Source organism: Thunnus albacares, chromosome 4, assembly GCF_914725855.1.
Source record: "Thunnus albacares chromosome 4, fThuAlb1.1, whole genome shotgun sequence".
Taxonomy (NCBI): domain Eukaryota; kingdom Metazoa; phylum Chordata; class Actinopteri; order Scombriformes; family Scombridae; genus Thunnus; species Thunnus albacares.
The window spans coordinates 14,121,486-14,139,364 of record NC_058109.1 but is presented as its reverse complement, the minus strand read 5'-3'; the positions used below and the strand labels follow the sequence as shown (position 1 = coordinate 14,139,364).

Sequence of the window (17,879 nt, the reverse complement as noted above, 5' to 3'; positions counted from 1 at the left end):
ACTTGCAAGGTAAGCCATGAGTTATGTTGATCTTTTAGGTAATAAGGTACTTCAGCTAAAACAATAAGGGTATGTCACCAAAAATGGTTATAGGATGTTGCATTTTATTGATTTTGACTTGTAATCAAAATATTGTCACAATACACTTGATTTTTTATGGGAAAGGGTTTTGAGTGACTGCCTAACGCATTCATGTAAAATGGGGGAAAAATTAAGCTAAAATGGGACATTTTATTGAAGTGAAACCGGCATGTCTCCAGGCTACCAGCTGCCATAAAATCATGAGTTACCATGTTATTGTGTGCCACCCTGTCATATTACATGTTACATAATAATTGTATTTCATGTTTGTTTTTTAAATGGTGAAATCCATTTATCAGTGCAGTCATTAACTCATTAAATCGTTAATGTAACCTAACTATTCATTAAAAAAAGATTGAAAACTGTAGGCTAATTAGGCCTGTAAGGAATTTACAGGCCTAATTAGCTGACAATTTTCAACCAGCCAACTTTCACATCACCCTATTTGAAACCAACCATCAGTGACTGTCCCATTTTACCTTACCAGCTATCCCATTTTACTTGAACATGTCATCAGAGTGAGGTGGGGGTTCTTGATGTGTTTGAAGGTCCAAAGTTATAAGTATTTTACTTGGCAACATATTTTCTTTGTAGATTATATAGCAGAGACCCATAATGTCCCTAAAAGTAACACTTAAGGTAGTCTTCAGAATTTTCTACCAAAGAGTGTCCCAAACTACCTGACGTTATCCTACATTGCACTTATGGCTACAATCTGAACCAGTGATGTCAAAGTAGGTGTTTTACATCCCTGAAAGGCTCAATTTAGCAGTTGTTGGGGTGTGGTCACAACTGCACCATGCCTGCAAAATGTAATCCATAGAGGGCAGTGCAACAACAGTTTTTGATTCTGTGATTTGGTGTAGATTCACTCAAAACTGTCTTTCTTCAGCTTTCAAGATTTTAGTCACAGTTTACTACAAACAACTCTTGGGTGGTCAAAAAAAAAACCCAAAAACAACTTTTACTGGGATGTCGTCAATAACTTTGGTGGGTGACCTTGTAATATTTCAGACAGCAATTAAAGGGTAGGTTCACATTTTTTTCAAGTCTGTCTTAAAATAATAGTCAGGTACCAAAATGAACAGGTTTTGCTCGCTGTAATCATTTCTCCTGTTCATACTGACCATTAGGAGATCCCCTTCGAATGTGTTTACAATGTAAATGATGGGGGACAAAATCCACAGTCTTCATCTTGAGCAAAAACGTATATAAATGTTAAGATAGTATGAGGCTTCAGTCATTTTAGTTTAATCAAATAAAGTGGACATCTTCCACAGTTAGTCTTTTTTGTAAAAAAATAAATTAAAAAATCCCTCTTTGTGTCTCGGCAGACAGTGTTCTCCTGTTCAGTTTGGCACTAAATTTGGCACTAAAAAGACTAATTTTGAAAGATATTGATTTGATTTGACTAAAAGCCTCATTAGCTTTAATTGAATTTCTAAATACACTTTTCACAGAGGGAGGGCTGTAGATTCTGTCAGTCATCACTTACACTTACCTCACAAGTGCTTTATGCAGGGATGCAGGGACCAGTGTGAATAGTTACAGCAAGAAAAACGTGTCAATATACATTTATTTGTTTTAGTGGACTTGAGAAATTGTGAACCTATCCTTTTAAACTAAAGCGTTTCCCCCACTCCACAAGAGGGAGCCAGAGTTTAAAAACAAAGACAGACACAAACACGCACACACATACACACATACACACACACACGCACCCAAAAAAGTGTGCTTCCTCCGCTTCCTCTTGCTAAACCCCGCCTCCACGTTTCCATGCATTGGCGCGCTTCGCCTCTGTGGCCGTGGCTCTCTGCTCCTCCCCGCGTTGTGGTGGTGGTAGACTGACTCTGTAGCGGGCTGCGGGTGAACGCACAGCAGGCATGAGTGCGGTGGGTAGTGCTCGGTCCGGTTCGGCCGCCGGCCCGGTCCAGCAGGGACTAAAAGAGGCTCTGATCGAGACGTTGACGGCCATCCTGTCCCCGGTTCAAGAAGTGCGCGCCGCCGCGGAGGAGCAGATCAAAGTGTTGGAAGTGACAGAGGGTGAGTGGTAGCCAGCGGGCGTCTAGTTTGGGGCAGTTACGGTGGCTAGCTTCGCCGGGCTGCCCACACTCAGTAACGGCATGGGGCCTCTGCGGAGAGAGGCACCATGCGGGCAGCTGTCTGCTGCCTTCATAGTTGCTAACTTTGACTGTGTTGGCTAACTAAGGTTGAGGAATAGCTAACAGTCAAAACGTTAGCCGGGGAACAGTCTCGGCTCCCGGTAGCTAACGTTAGGCCATACTGTCAAGAAGTTAGAAATGACTAATGTAGCTTGAAAGCTCATGAAAACGTGCTGTCCTTACCTCGACTTCTGGGTGGTCGTGTTCCCCTCTGACAGCCCGATGTGATGGGACAAGTCACAGCTAAACTAACCGTTAGCTAGTGAGTACTGTTACAGCACATGTGGAGTGTGCGGACCCCGGCCTCATCTGCACAGCAACAGGGTTTATTCCTCAGGCTCCCTCTTCAAAGGAAAAAAACCCGTTCCGTTAACGATATATTATGTTATATTGACCGTTAATGTGCTGGGGTGTAGCGGTTAGCTAATTATTGTCACTATAGCAACAGTAGAATCTAATAACGTCACATGGTAACGGGGGTATGACAGCAGCGGTCCTCAACAGACACCGTTAGCCTCCCGAGGTAACTTACTGCTGTTGTAACATCTTAGGAGCGACAGTATTTGTTCAGTTTGTTGCTTAAAACTTGTTAGACTCCCAAACTGACTATTAATTGATCCCACGGTCACTATGGCAACTACTGAATGCCAAACTGACATATTTTCCCGCGAAGATGTCTCCCTAGGGGGGCTTCTCCCGCGGGTCCCGCCTAATCCATCACATTATTGAATTAAATATGTGTTATATATGTGCTCTTCCTCGCTCCTCCAGTCTAAGGTGTGTTGACAGAGTTGGAAATGATGCACACATGCAGGCTGTAAATGGAAAATAATGTCAGCAGAGTTGCACCTTACTTCTCATATTAGTCATCATTTAAAAACAGTCAAAGTGTTATGAAGGTGTCTTCAAGCCCTGAAAAAGTCTAGTAAAGTATCTGAAATTATATCCAACGAGGCCTGAAATGGTTTTCAATGCAGCTGAATGCAGTGCATTTTATCTCATGGAGTGCACTTTGCTTCAAGTCTTAAGTTGTGCCTTTTCGTAGCACACTTATGACAGAAAAAGAGAAATTAAACCAATTAAGCAATGTCTCCTCTGGCAGGCAAAGTAACAGTTGAACAGCTCGTCACTATTCTGTTCCTGTTCAGCAGTGGCAGAATTGGTCTATTTTCTATCAAAATGGCCATTAAAGGTTTCAAAATCAAGATGATGGATTTGCAGGGACCTTGGATGTTAAACATAGTGATATAATCTATGTAATAATATCCATATCAAACTACTGTCATTTAATTTGACAAATAATTCAATGGGGTGGATGCAGGGTGCAAAATTAACTTTTTTGTCCACCAGCTAAATGGCTAGTGAATGTTCAAATCTACCAGCCACTTGCATATTTCACCAGCGTTTTGCTGGTGTCTGGTGCTAATTTTGTGCCCTGGATGGATGAATGGATGGATGGATACAGTACGTAGTGGCTGTAGCTTATTCTCATTTCCATTGTCTGTCCTGCAATCCTCGTGCCCCTGGTCAAAGGCTAATTGTGCGCGCTGTCTGGCGGCTGTGCTGTAGTGTCGCAGCGAGGCTGACCCTTTCCGCTGGCCCCTCTCTAAGGCAGCCGCTCAGTAGGATTGTCAGCACTAACATTGTCTTCTGGCGCCTGATGTCACTCTTAGTAAAACCCAGTCAGAGAGAGCTGAGGTTGATGCTGATCCTGAACTCTGTGTTTATCTCTCACACTCTGCATGCCTGTCAGGCCAGGTTCAAACCAGCGTGTGCTGTTAGTTTTAAAGCTTGTGGGTTATAGCACTGTATTAAGCCTCAGATCCAAAATTATGTTATGTCGTCACTCGTTGTGGTTCAGAGGCTCTCAACAACATACCTGCACATTCGTTATGTTCAGCTCCAGCTATGAGACTGTCACATGTTTGTTTGTTGGACCAGATGTTTTACAAAATTCTGCTTGTATATTAAAGCTTGCTCGTGTTTTCTCACTCGGTATCATCGTCAGTTATCTTGTGTTCCCATGAATTCAGCTGGGAATGTCCCACTGTTTTATTGTTAGGAACATTTTTAAAAATATAAACATAAGTTTTCATGTTTTAACAGGAAAAGACTCTTTAACGTCAACATGAAAACAAATGATCTAAACCGCTTGAGATATAACAACAACTTTTATAGCCTATATTTTAAACACAAAATAGTGGATTCTAGTCAGCTTTTGCCGTAATCACAGCCTTTGTTGATACTGTAGATCTTTGCATATTGAGATATATGAGATTTGTTTTTAGTTTCTCCTTTTTAATTAGTCTAATAATCATTACATCCAAACTGTGTGATTCAGTGTTGTGGAAATAAAGCCCTCAAAAGCCTTTTGTTATCAGTTAAGTTTCATGATTCCTACCTTCATCCCATTACTCGATATGATTCCCGCGTGTATCTGACTGGAGTAAGCCGTGCTCTGAGCTTGCTGTTATCTTTCACTGTGTGCTATAAGCTGGATTTTTATTTTCTTAATTAATTAATTTTTGTCCTCCGTGTTGTAGAGTTTGGTGTCCACCTGGCAGAACTCACAGTTGACCCTCAGGGAGCGCTCGCCATCCGTCAGGTGAGTAAAGGGGGGAGAAAAACCCAAGTAGACATCCTTTGCTTAGACATCTTTTCTGACATTATTGATCGTGATCTGTTAATGTGTTGTACATTATTTAAACTGCATGCATTACTGATGTGCTACTTAACTAAAAGCACCCTCACCCTTCTAAGACTGTGTTGTTGTGTGTTTGCAGTTAGCATCAGTCATCCTGAAGCAGTATGTGGAGACTCACTGGTGTTCCCAGTCTGAGAAATTTAGGCCTCCTGAAACCACAGATCAGGTAAAGCATTCTTCACCTTAAATACATTTCTTTTGTCTGCTGCTGGCAGAAGTTTCAACCTTTCCTCACTCTGACCTCAAAAGGATTGAAGCCAAACTCCTGCTCTCCCCCCTCCAGGCTAAAGCTGCCATCAGAGAGCTGCTGCCGGGTGGTCTGCGAGAGGCGATCAGCAAAGTCCGCTCCAGTGTCGCATACGCCGTGTCGGCCATTGCCCACTGGGACTGGCCCGAGGCCTGGCCGCAGCTCTTCACCCTGCTGATGGAGATGCTGGTCAGTGGAAATGTCAACGCTGTGCACGGGGCCATGAGGGTCCTCACAGGTATGTAATGATGTACACATGAACGCACACTGACCCCTCTACATGTACATTCTCGAAAACATGTTGGTAAATCCTGAGAAAACGTGACCTAAATTTGATGCAGTGAAGATACTAGATCATGAGAATACAGTTTAAGTTTATTTTTCACAAGTGGAAAAGCAGTTTTCATTGTTAACATTCTGAAACTACCATCATCAATGCCAAAAGATGAAATTTTAAAGTTACAAGAAATACGCAATTTACATCCATTTCACTTTGTCAGGGATTTGAAGAGAAACTCCAGTTCAGCTATTAGATGCATGATGCAGCATAAGAGCTCTGATACATCTGTTTATACATGAGCATCAACATGTTTATATCACTACAAACCTACATTCAGCTCAGAGTAATTTGAGTTTAAACTTATATTCGCTAATAAATGAACACCGTTTTTAGTCATTGTTTTGATAAAATTATAACAATGCTATTTTAAAAAAAACTTTCTAGTACATTATAGTTGAAAAATATCTATGTATAGTAAGTCTCATGTTGCCTTAACATCCCAAATAACTTACAGTAAAAACAGAGCTGGTATCAAATCAGTGCCCAGTATTCAGAGAAAAAGTGGGCTTCCTCTGTATCTGTCAGTGTGTGTTGTGTTGACCAAATGTCATGTTGTATTTTACATGGAGAGTCAGGTGTCAAGTTCATGTATTTGTAAATCACTTTTCATACAGTGGTTGTAACTCAGGGTGCTATACACATGAGAAAAAAACATTAAGAGGCATTTAAAAAATAAGACATTAAACTGCACTTGCACATTAAACATAAAGGCCATCCTATTTCTCTGTTTCTTTTGAAGTCAAAATAAAACACAAACACTTGAATCCCCTTGTGAAATAATCATAATTTGAGCAACAAATACATGTTTCATCTTCTTTCCTTTTTTGTTTATGCGATGATCTTTTCGTTTGTTTCTAGAGTTTACTCGGGAGGTGACGGACACACAGATGCCGCTGGTGGCTCCAGTCATCTTACCTGAGATGTACAAGATCTTTACTATGGCCGAGGTGCTGCGACAACTCTTGTGTAACAATATACGAATAATGTGAATAAGAAAGGAAAAGATGATATGCATTCATTGTGAAGAGACATTTTGGAAAGTCTGTGTTCTCACATGTAAGCTGCATTGAGATGCAACGTGAAGCAAATGTCTCTTTGAACTATTGTTTATAAAAAAGGGTTATTTAATGCAGGTGTCTTTTAGGTTCTTTTTTGTCTGGATACACACATTTTGTCAACGTGTCAGTGAGAGAAAAGAGTGTTTTTTTTGTCTGTACTACTTTGCACTGCTGGGAGCCTTTTATCATAACTATCTATTAATTGTGGACTTGCATTTCATTCTTTATTTGGACTCATTGTAATATTCCTCACTGTTGCAGGTGTACAGTATTCGTACCCGATCCAGAGCGGTGGAGATATTCACCACCTGTGCCAACCTCATCTGTGCTATTGAGGAGCTTGAAAAGGTGAGGAAGTTACAGCAAGATGTTTAATTTGAATTAATTGTATTAACGGATGTTTTGACTTTTGATTAAACCTCTTTTTGCAGTGGAAAATGAATTTATGACAGAGGATGGTTTGTTTGTTATAATCACTGTTGTGCTGCTCTAGTTACTCCAGTATCACATTTATGTTTTTATTTTTTGTATAAAGGAAGTGACATAGATGAGTAACTTGTCGATACTGTGTTTTTATTGTAACTGTGTGCGTGTTTGTGTGTGTGTGTGTGTGTGTGTTTAGGGTGCAGCCAAAGCGTTGATCTTCCCTGTGGTGCAGCAGTTCACAGAAGCGTTTGTACAGGCTCTGCAGATGCCTGATGGACCTTCGTCTGACAGCGGTCTGAAGATGGAAGTCCTCAAGGTGAGAGGCCGGAAAGAGGCTTGGAGTCAGTGTGTAGTGTGACTGTCTAACGTGTCAAAGTATTAACAACAGAAACTTGTACGTTGAGCTGTTAATGAGGAGTATTTTATTTCCTGCAGTTTTTATGAGTTTAGAAAAGATAGTGGCAAAGTAAAACTGTTCAAAAATAAATGCACAAAATATGAAGTTGTAAAATCTGTAGTTATTTAACAAAGTATCTCGTACTGTATGTTTGAGCTGTAGTGTGATTGTGACACATGGTAGTTGTCACTTATATAGCTGGCAGTAGAAATCATAAGATTTATAATAGTTACAATTGAGCCTTTAAATCTGTATTTCTTCTTATTCTCCCTCTTCCAGGCAGTGACAGCGTTGGTAAAGAACTTCCCCAAACCCATGGTGTCGTCTATGCAGCAGATATTACCCATTGTATGGAATACACTGACTGAAAGTGCTGCTTTATATCCTTTACAACACCAACTGTGTACCAGCTGGTGTCATGCCGTTACCATCACTGCTGTCCATAAATGCTAAAAGGATTGTTGCATACATTTGGGGTTAAAGAACACTACTAAACTAGAGGGTTGACTTCCTTTTAGACACACTTGTGGTCTGAGCTTGTGTTGTTTTTGATAACAAAACTGCCGTTTGTTCAGCAGGATCTTTTGCATGTTGCAGTGGGTTGTGATGGACACCTACAGTAAATTCTACTTCCCTAATAGACTGTGCATACATTTTCTATTAGACTGAATGAACAGGACAGGAAAACCTGAAACTGAGGAGACTGAAATTGAGTGTTCCTTAACCACATGTTCACTTATGTTAGAACAGAGGTCAATGACACAGAGGAAGTGGATGATCCAGTAGACTCAGATGGTGAGCATCTGCTCTCACTGCTTCATATAACATGAGCTTGACAGCAGTGACCATGTTATAAATTTACTTGTAAGAGCATCTTCTCAACTGTGTTTTGGTTTTGTTTTTTTGCAGGTGAAGTTCTGGGTTTTGAGAATCTGGTGTTCAGCATCTTCGAGTTTGTCCACACGCTGCTGGAGAACAACAAGTTCAAGAGCACAGTGAAGAAGGCCCTGCCCGAGCTCATCTACTACATCATCCTCTACATGCAGATCACCGAGGACCAGGTGAGAAAACGACTGCAACACATGTGGTTGAAGTTACTGGGTGAGTGAATGAGATGAGATGATTTTTTTTGCCCTGTTGTTTTGTTCAGATCAAAGTGTGGACGGCGAACCCTCAGCAGTTTGTAGAAGATGAGGATGATGACACCTTCTCCTACTCTGTTAGGATCTCTGCTCAGGACCTGCTGCTGGTGAGAGAAAAACATACAACTCTTACTCTAAAGTCACAACAATGCTGCATGAATATGCAACACACAAAATGTGACTTTTTAAAGCCCAAATTAAAATAACTCCTTCACTACATCTCACCCCTTCTTCATCTTCTGACATCAATCTCTACTGGTTTTGTGTAATTATATAGATATGTGTTTTTTCTACACAGAAAACCATCTTTAGCCTGAGGGGTATCTGAATCTTCCTCAAAGTTGATGTTTATCACACCCACTGCTTTCCAAACTGATCAGCAGAACCCAATTTTCGTCTCATAAGAAACAAAATTTTGCATTCAGTGCGTTGTCCACTAGAGCTAGAAGAAATTTATATCATTTCAGTTTTGCGTTGCTAAGTACAGATTGCAGAGGATAAGAGGACATTCATGCCTGCTAGGTGATTTTTTTTCTTCATATAGTCCTGAAGAAACACACTGTCTTACTCTCCTCTTTCTTCTCCTACACACACAGCCTCCGCAAACTCCGATGTCAGCTGCTAACCTGCCCTACTCCTTTGAAAGGGTCGTTTACTATGAACAGTGTGCATGTCTATACGCAGAGTTTAAACATAAGAGGGCTGAGCAGTGTAGCCTACATGTAGAACAGGGCTCAGAAAAGTCCAGCTTTAATAATTTTGCAGTGGTTTCATAAAAATACTCTCTCTGGTCCAGCCTGAGAGTGTGTATAATGCTTTGACTTTGACCTTTGACTCCTGCTTGCAGGCTGTTGCCACGGAGTTTCAGAACGAGAGCGCAGCAGCGCTGGCAGCGGCAGCGACCAGACATCTGCAGGAGGCAGAGCAGGCCAAGAACAGTAACAATGAGCACTGGTGAGGAGAGACTCCTGCTTTCTCTACCCGACTGTGTTTCTGTGTCTGGTCTTTTGGCTTTGTGGACTCTGAGCATCTTCTTTTCTTGTTCTTTGTGTCCATTGAACTTGCAGTGACAATATGCACATTATGTAGGTGAGACAAATCCTCAATGTCTCATGTTTTGTTTTGTTTTTTTACCAGGTGGAAGGTCCACGAGGCCTGTATGTTGGCTCTCGGCTCAGTCAAAACCATCATCACAGAGAACGTGAAGAACGGTCGCATCCAGTTTGACATGCACGGTTTCCTGGCCAGTGTTATCCTGGCTGACCTCAACCTGGCAGGTGAGTCCTAAACTGACCCTCAGAGGGTTTTACGTGAAGTTTATGATACAGATGACTTCATAGACAAACATACAGTCGGACCTAAAGTCCACAAGCTTCTCAAAATATTTCCTCGAGATACACAGCAGCAGTAAGATCTCTGACAAAAACTGACATTTATAATGTATTTCTATAACCAATAAAAACAAATTAATTGTTTCTCTCTCCAACTTCGTCCTGTTTTTGTTTTCTCTTGACCAGCGGCATCTCCGTTCCTCCTCGGCCGGGCTCTGTGGGCGGCCAGTCGTTTCACAGCAGCCATGTCTCCTGAGCTCATCCAGCAGTTCCTCCAGGCCACTGTCAGCGGCCTTCATGACAGCCAGCCGCCCTCAGTCCGCATCTCTGCGGTCAGGGCCATCTGGGGGTGAGCAAGATGTGTTTTGAACTGTTTTTATCGCAGCCACCACCCATATACAGAATCCTTGTGTTGTTTTAGTGATCTCACACAGCAAGCATGAACAGCTTTATCACAAAAGCCGGAGACCACAGAACAGGCTCAGGCATAAACAGGAACATTTGAAATCGGACAGACTGACAGACTTTAAGGCTGAACACTACTATACATGGTTTATAGGCACATATTATTTTTTTTGATTCATTTTAAAGTTCCAGTAAGTATTTTAAGAGTTAGAAAGTGTTGGTAAACAAACATTAAGATATAAAAATGTTGAGCAAATACTTTATATTCATGAATGTCTGCTGTCAATATGTCGTTCTCCAGATACTGTGATCAGCTAAAGCTGTCAGAGAGCACCCATGTCCTGCAGCCCTTCCTCCCCAGCATCCTGGAAGGACTGGTCCAACTTGCCGCCCAGTTCAGCTCCGAGGTGCTCACCCTCGTCATGGAGACGCTGTGCATCGTGTGCACCGTCGACCCGGCCTTCACCACCAGCGCAGAGAACAAGATCTGCCCCCTCACCATTGCTATTTTCCTTAAATATAACAACGGTATTACTCACATCCTCTCTGTCAGACTTAGGAACTACTGCTTTATTCAGCTTCATTCATTCGTTTGTCTTTTATTGTTCAGCATGTGCACGGATAAGCTGGACTAAGTGAGGGATGAACTGGTGTTGTGCCACATTTTTCTCTTAGTAAAGTGCAGCACTTTTTCGCTTGATGCTTCCCAGAGAAAACATAGACATGTGAAGGTAGAAACACGTTAGTCTTATCTTTCCTAAGGTCCTGTCTCCTCTCTTCTCCTCAGACCCCGTGGTGGCGTCCCTGGCTCAGGACATCTTTAAGGAGCTTGCACAGATTGAAGGCTGCCAGGGTCCCATGCAGATGCGCCTCATCCCCACACTGGTCAGCATCATGCAGGCTCCTCCTGACAAGATTCCCTCTGGACTCTGTGCTGTAAGTAACAAGTGGTGCAAAGAGACACAAAGATGTGGAGAAACATCACAACTTCCAGAAGGAGCTGGTGGCATAATAATGTGAGCATGTTTGTTGTCCTGCTTGAAGAGAACAGTGACAGGGTCTTTCTTTTGGTCCACAACAAGATAACTGTTGTCCAGATTGTCATAATATTTGGTAATTAAAGTATTAATCCTAGAAGGATTTGTTTTGATTTTGGGGCTTCTGACCGTTTGTCATGGGGAAATTTGTGGGTCAAGGGGAAAGTTTGAACTGATGGTGACACAAGACAAAGTATATAAAAAACAAATGGTCAGATTCCACTGAAATTTCCTGCTCTTCGATAGAAAAAAATAAAAATATTTAAGGTGCAGTATCATCACTTGAATTTTTCCTCAGATTCACAAAAGAATGACCTCCCTTCCTCTTTCTTTCTCTCTCTCTGCTCCACAGACGTCCATAGACATCCTGACCACAGTGGTACGCAACACCAAACCCCCTCTTTCAGAGATGCTTGTGTGTCAGGCTTTCCCTGTTGTGGCACAGTGCACTTTACGCACTGACGATAACACTATAATGCAGGTAAACCCAACAAAGTTTCTTATATTTTAGTAGATTTTTTTTTTAATGTCATCCAGACATGAGCACATGCACTCTCATAATGAACACTAGTTTTGAATAGAAAACATGAAGAAAGAAAGGAAAATGAGCAAAAACATTGCATTGATTATGAAACTATAATATGTTGCATGTGATTCACTCAAAAATGCTTGATGGAAAGTCTATCATCTGTGATTCGACTACCTTCCTCTCACTCCCTCTCTCTGTCACTTTCGTCCTCCCTCCAGAATGGCGGAGAGTGTCTGCGGGCGTACGTCTCCACAGCCCTCGAGCAGATCGCCCAGTGGAGGGACGAGCAGGGAAATAGCGGCCTCTGGTATGTCATGCAGGTGGTCAACCAGCTGCTGGACCCCAGGACCTCCGAGTTCACGGCTGCCTTCGTGGGCAGATTGGTGTCTACTCTGATCTCTCGGGCGGGCACCGAGCTCGGAGAACAGCTGGACCAGATCCTCCGAGCAATTCTGAGCAAGATGCAGCAAGCTGAGACTCTGAGTGTCATGCAGGTAAGGAAGGAAAGACGCAAAATCATTTATGCCCTGTGATTATGCAGATAGGTCTTTGTTTTTTTGTTGCTGTATCAGTTCCAATAGATGCAGTTATCTCTCCATCTGTCACCACCTCAGTTTTTTTTTCAGCTTTCCTCCATCTGCACTTCTTTTCTTTTCTCTCTCTCTGCAGTCTCTGATCATGGTGTTTGCCCACCTGGTTCACTCCCAGCTGGAACCTCTGCTGGAGTTCCTGTGCAGTCTACCCGGCCCGACGGGGAAACCTGCCCTTGAGTTTGTCATGACAGAGTGGATGAGCAGGCAACACCTCTTCTACGGACAGTACGAGGGTAAAGTCAGGTTAGACAACTTTTTCAATAATCACCATTTTTAGTTAATTATCGTACTACCAGACAAACTCTACAAACTTTAGCGTCGCTCACATCCACTGTTTACAGTTTGTGATCACTCTGATCAATATTTATTTATTACTCGCATCAGAAACGTGTCATCAAGCCCTCTTACGGAGCAGAGTGGTGAAATTTTGTCCAATGGAAACATAATGTGAACAAACTGCTGGTACTGTGGCTCTTCAATTTGATGATATTGGGCCTGGCTTTAGGTGCTAATTCATTGACAGTTTTTGCTGCAAGTATAGCTCTAAAACAGAGTTGTGCTTGCCATATTTCTCAGACTTTTGTCCTCTATTTTTTTCCTGCAGCACGGTGGCTCTCTGTAAACTGCTGCAGCACAGCCTCAACACTGATGACAAGCGTCTCCAGGACATTGTGGTGAAGGGAGAAGAGATCTACAGCCCTGAAGATGGCATCCGCACACGCTCCAAATCTGCAAAGAGTAAGGCGCCAAGATATGACCTCATAGATACTATAGATACTGTGATATTAGATGCACCACAGGACAGTGCTTCAATCATGTATCACTGTTAACACTGAGCTCTGTGGTGTTTTTACGTTTACTGTATTTCTCCTCCATAGATCCAGAGCGATGGACCAACATTCCTTTGCTAGTGAAGATCTTTAAATTGATCATCAATGAACTGTCAACAGTGGTGGAGGCAAACGCAAGCAGGGTGAACGCAGCAGACTGGAGTCAAGGTGAACACAAATACTTCTGTTTAGCTCATTCAGCTGATGAGACCTTCACTTTAGAGACAAAGCAAGAGCTCAGTGTTACACTCAGTGAGGCCAGGTCACATGAACACTGAGGGATCAAAGTTGTGACCTTTCTGCCCCCTTTTGATGTCTGTGTCTATTTCATGTTTTAAATATTTGGGGGGACATGATCTAACGGGGTTGCATATTATGAGTTTGTCTAAATGTAAACTTCTGTTCTGCAATTAGACAGCTTTATTGATTTTTTGGAAATCGATTTACTATATTTGGCGTTAAACTCAACCAACTGACACAATAATCAGTCAATGATGCATCACCGAGAGATTCTCACAGTCGGCAGCATCAACTGTTTTTGACTAGTTTAAATAAACCTGTAGCACAATAGATGTTACTTTACTATATAAATGTGTAAATGCAGTCTTGAACTGCAGATGCTTCACTGTGGCTTCTCACTGCATTTGTCACATCATCACAAGTTCTTAGATCAGCAAATACATGATTAGCTAATAAACAGTCTGAGTGAATTTGTTATATTGCAGGTGAAGCCACTCAGGAGGTTTTTGGGGCTTCACCCCATGGACCCCTGATTGTGGCAGATTTGGTTGATAAGTTGCAAGGGATGCACAATATTGGATTTTTTTGCCAATATCTGATATGCTGATATTTTCCATCTCATTTTTGCCAATGCCGATATATGCACACATATGCACACCTGGCTGAGGAGACTATTATGCATGCAATCATAGATTGTATGATAAAGAAAGACGATATATGAAGGAAGAACTTAGGAAGACTGGAGTCCAGGAGCTCAGCATTAAAACTTTAATCAACCTGTCAAGTGGGTGGAGCAGTAGAGTTTTCTTTGAGTTGAGACAGGATTAACGTGTAGGATTTAATCTCTGGTCCGCATTTGGAAGCAGAAGGTGACGGTAATGCACCTAATACGCAGGTGCATGACCGCTGTTATAAACCAAAAAGAATTTTCAAACAGATTGGTACATCCATCTCCTGCGCAGACTGTTTCACCCTGACGGTCCCAGTGTTTCCTCTGTATGCTCCACTTCAATCAGATGCCCAACCCGCTGCTTCTTCCCATTTTAACCTGAATAACAAACCGGGGCTAGGTGCTCCGGTTGGATCCACACAGAGGCTGTGAGAAGGCAACAAATTGGCCTGTTATATCGGCAGAAATGTTCATTTTGGGTCGATGCCGATATTTAATTTTAAAGCGTTTATCAACCGATACGATGACGTGCCGATATTATCATCCGTCCCTAAAAATTGCAAACTACAGAAAAGGTTGTCAGACATTTTAGTCACCATCTACTGTTTGTCTCAGATTCCAGTGGTATGTGGGAGGAGCAGGAGGAGGGAGAGGGGGAGGATGAGGAGGACGAGGAGGATGAAGGACTCCCAGGGCAGCTGCTTTCTGATCTCATCGCCTCCAACAAATATGGTACTACCCAGCACCTTGTATATTCCTGCGTTCTATTTTCATTTCCAATTTCATGAATATATAACACTTCATGCCGATACTGTTATAGTGGCTTTTCTTGTCTCTGTTTATCACATTTAGTTTCCTAAATATTCATGTTGGTTGTTTTACAGATGATGATTATTACGAGGACGATGAGGAGGACGATCCAGATGCCTTGAAAGACCCCATATATCTGATTGATCTGCAGGTACAGATGCTATACTGTTGATTTCACATCTTATCTCAAATAAAACCATTAGTGGGACAACATGGTGGGTTAAACAATCAGAGCAGTCCTTCATCTGGGGGATCTGTATTCAAGCACCTGCCAGATTTACTGGAGGCTTTGCAGCGATATTCTGTATGTGAGCTGTAAATGTTCCTATCATAACACCAACGCAAGTGTTTGCAGTGAGGAAAATAGATGCACAAGTAAGATTACAAATCGGTGTGAGGTTGAGCTTAAATGTATTTATTGTCATAATAACCAATAAAATATCAGAAATGATTAACCAACTGCACCAGACATGGCTCCCATCAACCCGAGTCACCTGAACACCACATGCAGTGATTGAGAGTGTGTGTAAACTATTTAAAAAGCGAGCAGTGGAAAAGGCTACAAGTGATGACGGATGATTTAAAATACCCCCAAAAAAACCAAATACTTAATTGAACCTTTAATTGAAAAATGAGAGATTGAGCGTCAACATCACTCTGTCTTCTATGAAAAAAGTATTGTAAAAATATCAATTTTTATATAATTAACAATAACAACATGACCACTGGTGTCAAGACTGGTGACTGTGGGGTTACATCAGACAAAAAAAAAGACTGGGAATCACTGCACTTGTGATATTGTAACAAATGTTAAAGGTCATCTGAAAGTCTCTATAAATGTCCCTCAGAACGGCTGCTGTCATCACTGCAAGATGCAGCCATGATCGCCAGCAAGTCAGGGAAGCAAGAGAGTATTTTCTGTCCTAGAATGTCAAGTCAGATCAGAAGATGCTCCAATTAAACGTTTGCTTTAGGGTGAAATGGTGCCAGTGGATTAGTCTTTAAGGATAAAGCACGCAGTATGCTCTTTAAACTGCTGATGAGCAACTTCTGTATGATCATGCAACATTATTTTCCAGGACTTGTATTCATGTCTTGTTGACATTCCCTCTTTTGTGGTCAGTGGTTTCTTACCTTGAACAACTGCTTCCTGTTACATCACCATCAGATCCAAGTAGAGCTTCCCTCCTTGTTCTTTACACAGTTCAGTAAATGTGAACCTGAACTTGCTCAGGCCTCGTCGTTCCACCGCTCTCCCTGTGTCGACCTGATGCAGCGTATGCCCTGCAGGCATCAGCTGAGTCATAGCATCATGGTTGACTTGTATCTGTATCATCTGTCTTTCCCCCAGGCTTACCTGACGGACTTCCTGACACAGTTCGCCCAGCAGCCGTGTTACAGCATGTTCTCAGGCCACCTCAACAACGCCGAGAGACAAACGCTACAGTCTATAGGCCTCTAGCCCCGCCCTCTGCTGCTCGACATCTTCTTCATCTACAACGCCCCCAAAACCCTCTTCTATTACCCCATCACTTATGCTCTCATGATGAATTTAACAACATAGCAAAAAAAAGAAAAGAAAAGAAACTTGAGTATGGGATTGATGGGCCTGGCAGAGGAAGGGGGACGGGATGGGAAGAGTCAAATGCACTTACCGGTAATTCCCCTGTTTCTCCATACTTGTGATGGGATGAAGGACTTTGCAGATGTGAAAGTGAGGAGGATGAAGAGGTGAGAGACTGCACAGGTCTGCTGCTGAAGAAGGTCAGGTCAGTCTGGGAGGGTGGGGGGGTGGTGGCATGTCTTCTCGCCCTCCTCTGACGTTTAGGAGTAACTTCAGGCTGGACGAGAGGATTGAATAAAGAGGTCGAGGCTTCACAGTGGGACAGGTGAATCATGAGATATGAACGGACTATTTTGCCATGTCCTATTTGTAACTTAGCCCGTTATTTTTGTGTTTCTGTATAAACGGAGTGAAATGCAACATGGAAAAACACTTCCTAAAGACTTTACATTGATCGAAGGAAAGTGGTTTAAAAAAAAAAAAAAAGAACATCCTGATCTTTGGAGAGGGAGAGAAACATTGGCGGCCTTATAATCCAGAAAACTGTTTCTGACAGGAAATGAAAAGCTCTTAGACCAGTGGTTCCCAACCTGAGGGTCGGGACTCCCACAAGGGGTCGCTGGATGATGGGACAGGATAGGATACAGAAAAAAAAACATTTTGGAGCTTGTAAGCAAGTGTTACCTCCTCAAGCCTCCAGAAGTTATTCAGATAAAACAAAATAAGTCCTCTTTCTAGAGCTGCAAGGTTAGTCGATTAATCGATCAGAAGAACATAAATCAGCAGCTATTTTGATATTTGAATAATCCTTTTAGTCATTTTTAAGCAAAAATGAAAGAAAAATAGCTGGTTTCAGCTTCTCAAATGTGATGATTTATTACTTTTCTCTGTCAAACATGATGAGAAACTGAATATCTTTGGGTTTTGGACTGTTAGTCAGACAAAACCAGACATTTGAAGATGTAACCTTGGACTGTCTGGAGCTTTTAATGGATATTTTTCACTGTTTTCTGACATTTTGTGGGCAAAACAATTAACCGATGAATCACAAGAATAATCGGTAATTTAACCGGTAGACAATGCAACGTGTGATGAGCAGTCACAGGTCGACTTTGCTGTATTCTAAGGGGTCACAGGCCAAAAAGTGTTGGGAACCACTGTCTTAGACCAGCTGTCATGTCTCGGGTACGGTGGGTATTTGGTAATTCACACTGTTGCCATGGTAATTCACAGCCTTGTCATTTCCTTGTACCCATTTGAAATTTGGGGTTAAAAGATTTCTAAATAAAAGTCCCGAAAGGACAACATTTCCA

The 17,879-nt window shown here is 42.0% G+C and overlaps 2 protein-coding genes across 2 annotated transcripts in view; one reads left to right on the top strand and one right to left on the bottom strand.

Moving 5' to 3' along the window:
* LOC122981284 (tubulin beta chain) overlaps positions 1 to 2,685 on the bottom strand; it is a 48,379-nt gene extending 45,694 nt beyond the window's left edge. Inside the window, exon 1 of the mRNA XM_044349937.1 lies at positions 2,427 to 2,685. The gene's annotated coding sequence lies outside the window, so the exon portion shown is untranslated. The remainder of the gene's footprint in view (positions 1 to 2,426) is intronic.
* On the top strand, positions 1,829 to 17,879 carry ipo9 (importin 9). The gene is made up of 24 exons (XM_044349935.1): positions 1,829 to 2,124; positions 4,787 to 4,848; positions 5,027 to 5,113; positions 5,231 to 5,432; positions 6,393 to 6,481; positions 6,854 to 6,940; positions 7,215 to 7,334; positions 7,695 to 7,795; positions 8,152 to 8,210; positions 8,325 to 8,476; positions 8,566 to 8,664; positions 9,405 to 9,511; positions 9,695 to 9,834; positions 10,075 to 10,237; positions 10,595 to 10,821; positions 11,081 to 11,229; positions 11,683 to 11,811; positions 12,078 to 12,353; positions 12,529 to 12,695; positions 13,057 to 13,190; positions 13,331 to 13,450; positions 14,808 to 14,924; positions 15,077 to 15,153; positions 16,354 to 17,879. The coding sequence occupies exons 1-24, from the start codon at positions 1,965 to 1,967 to the stop codon at positions 16,462 to 16,464; spliced, it is 3,135 nt and encodes a 1,044-aa protein (XP_044205870.1). The 5' UTR covers positions 1,829 to 1,964; the 3' UTR covers positions 16,465 to 17,879.

Bases quoted from the DNA above. Each gene is read 5' to 3' on its own strand.
- ipo9 (XM_044349935.1), top strand. From the start codon at position 1,965: ATGAGTGCGGTGGGTAGTGCTCGGTCCGGTTCGGCCGCCGGCCCGGTC. The intron at 6,941-7,214 runs GTGAGGAAGTTA...GTGTGTGTTTAG, and splicing joins CTATTGAGGAGCTTGAAAAG to GGTGCAGCCAAAGCGTTGAT. The intron at 9,835-10,074 runs GTGAGTCCTAAA...TCTCTTGACCAG, and splicing joins GGCTGACCTCAACCTGGCAG to CGGCATCTCCGTTCCTCCTC.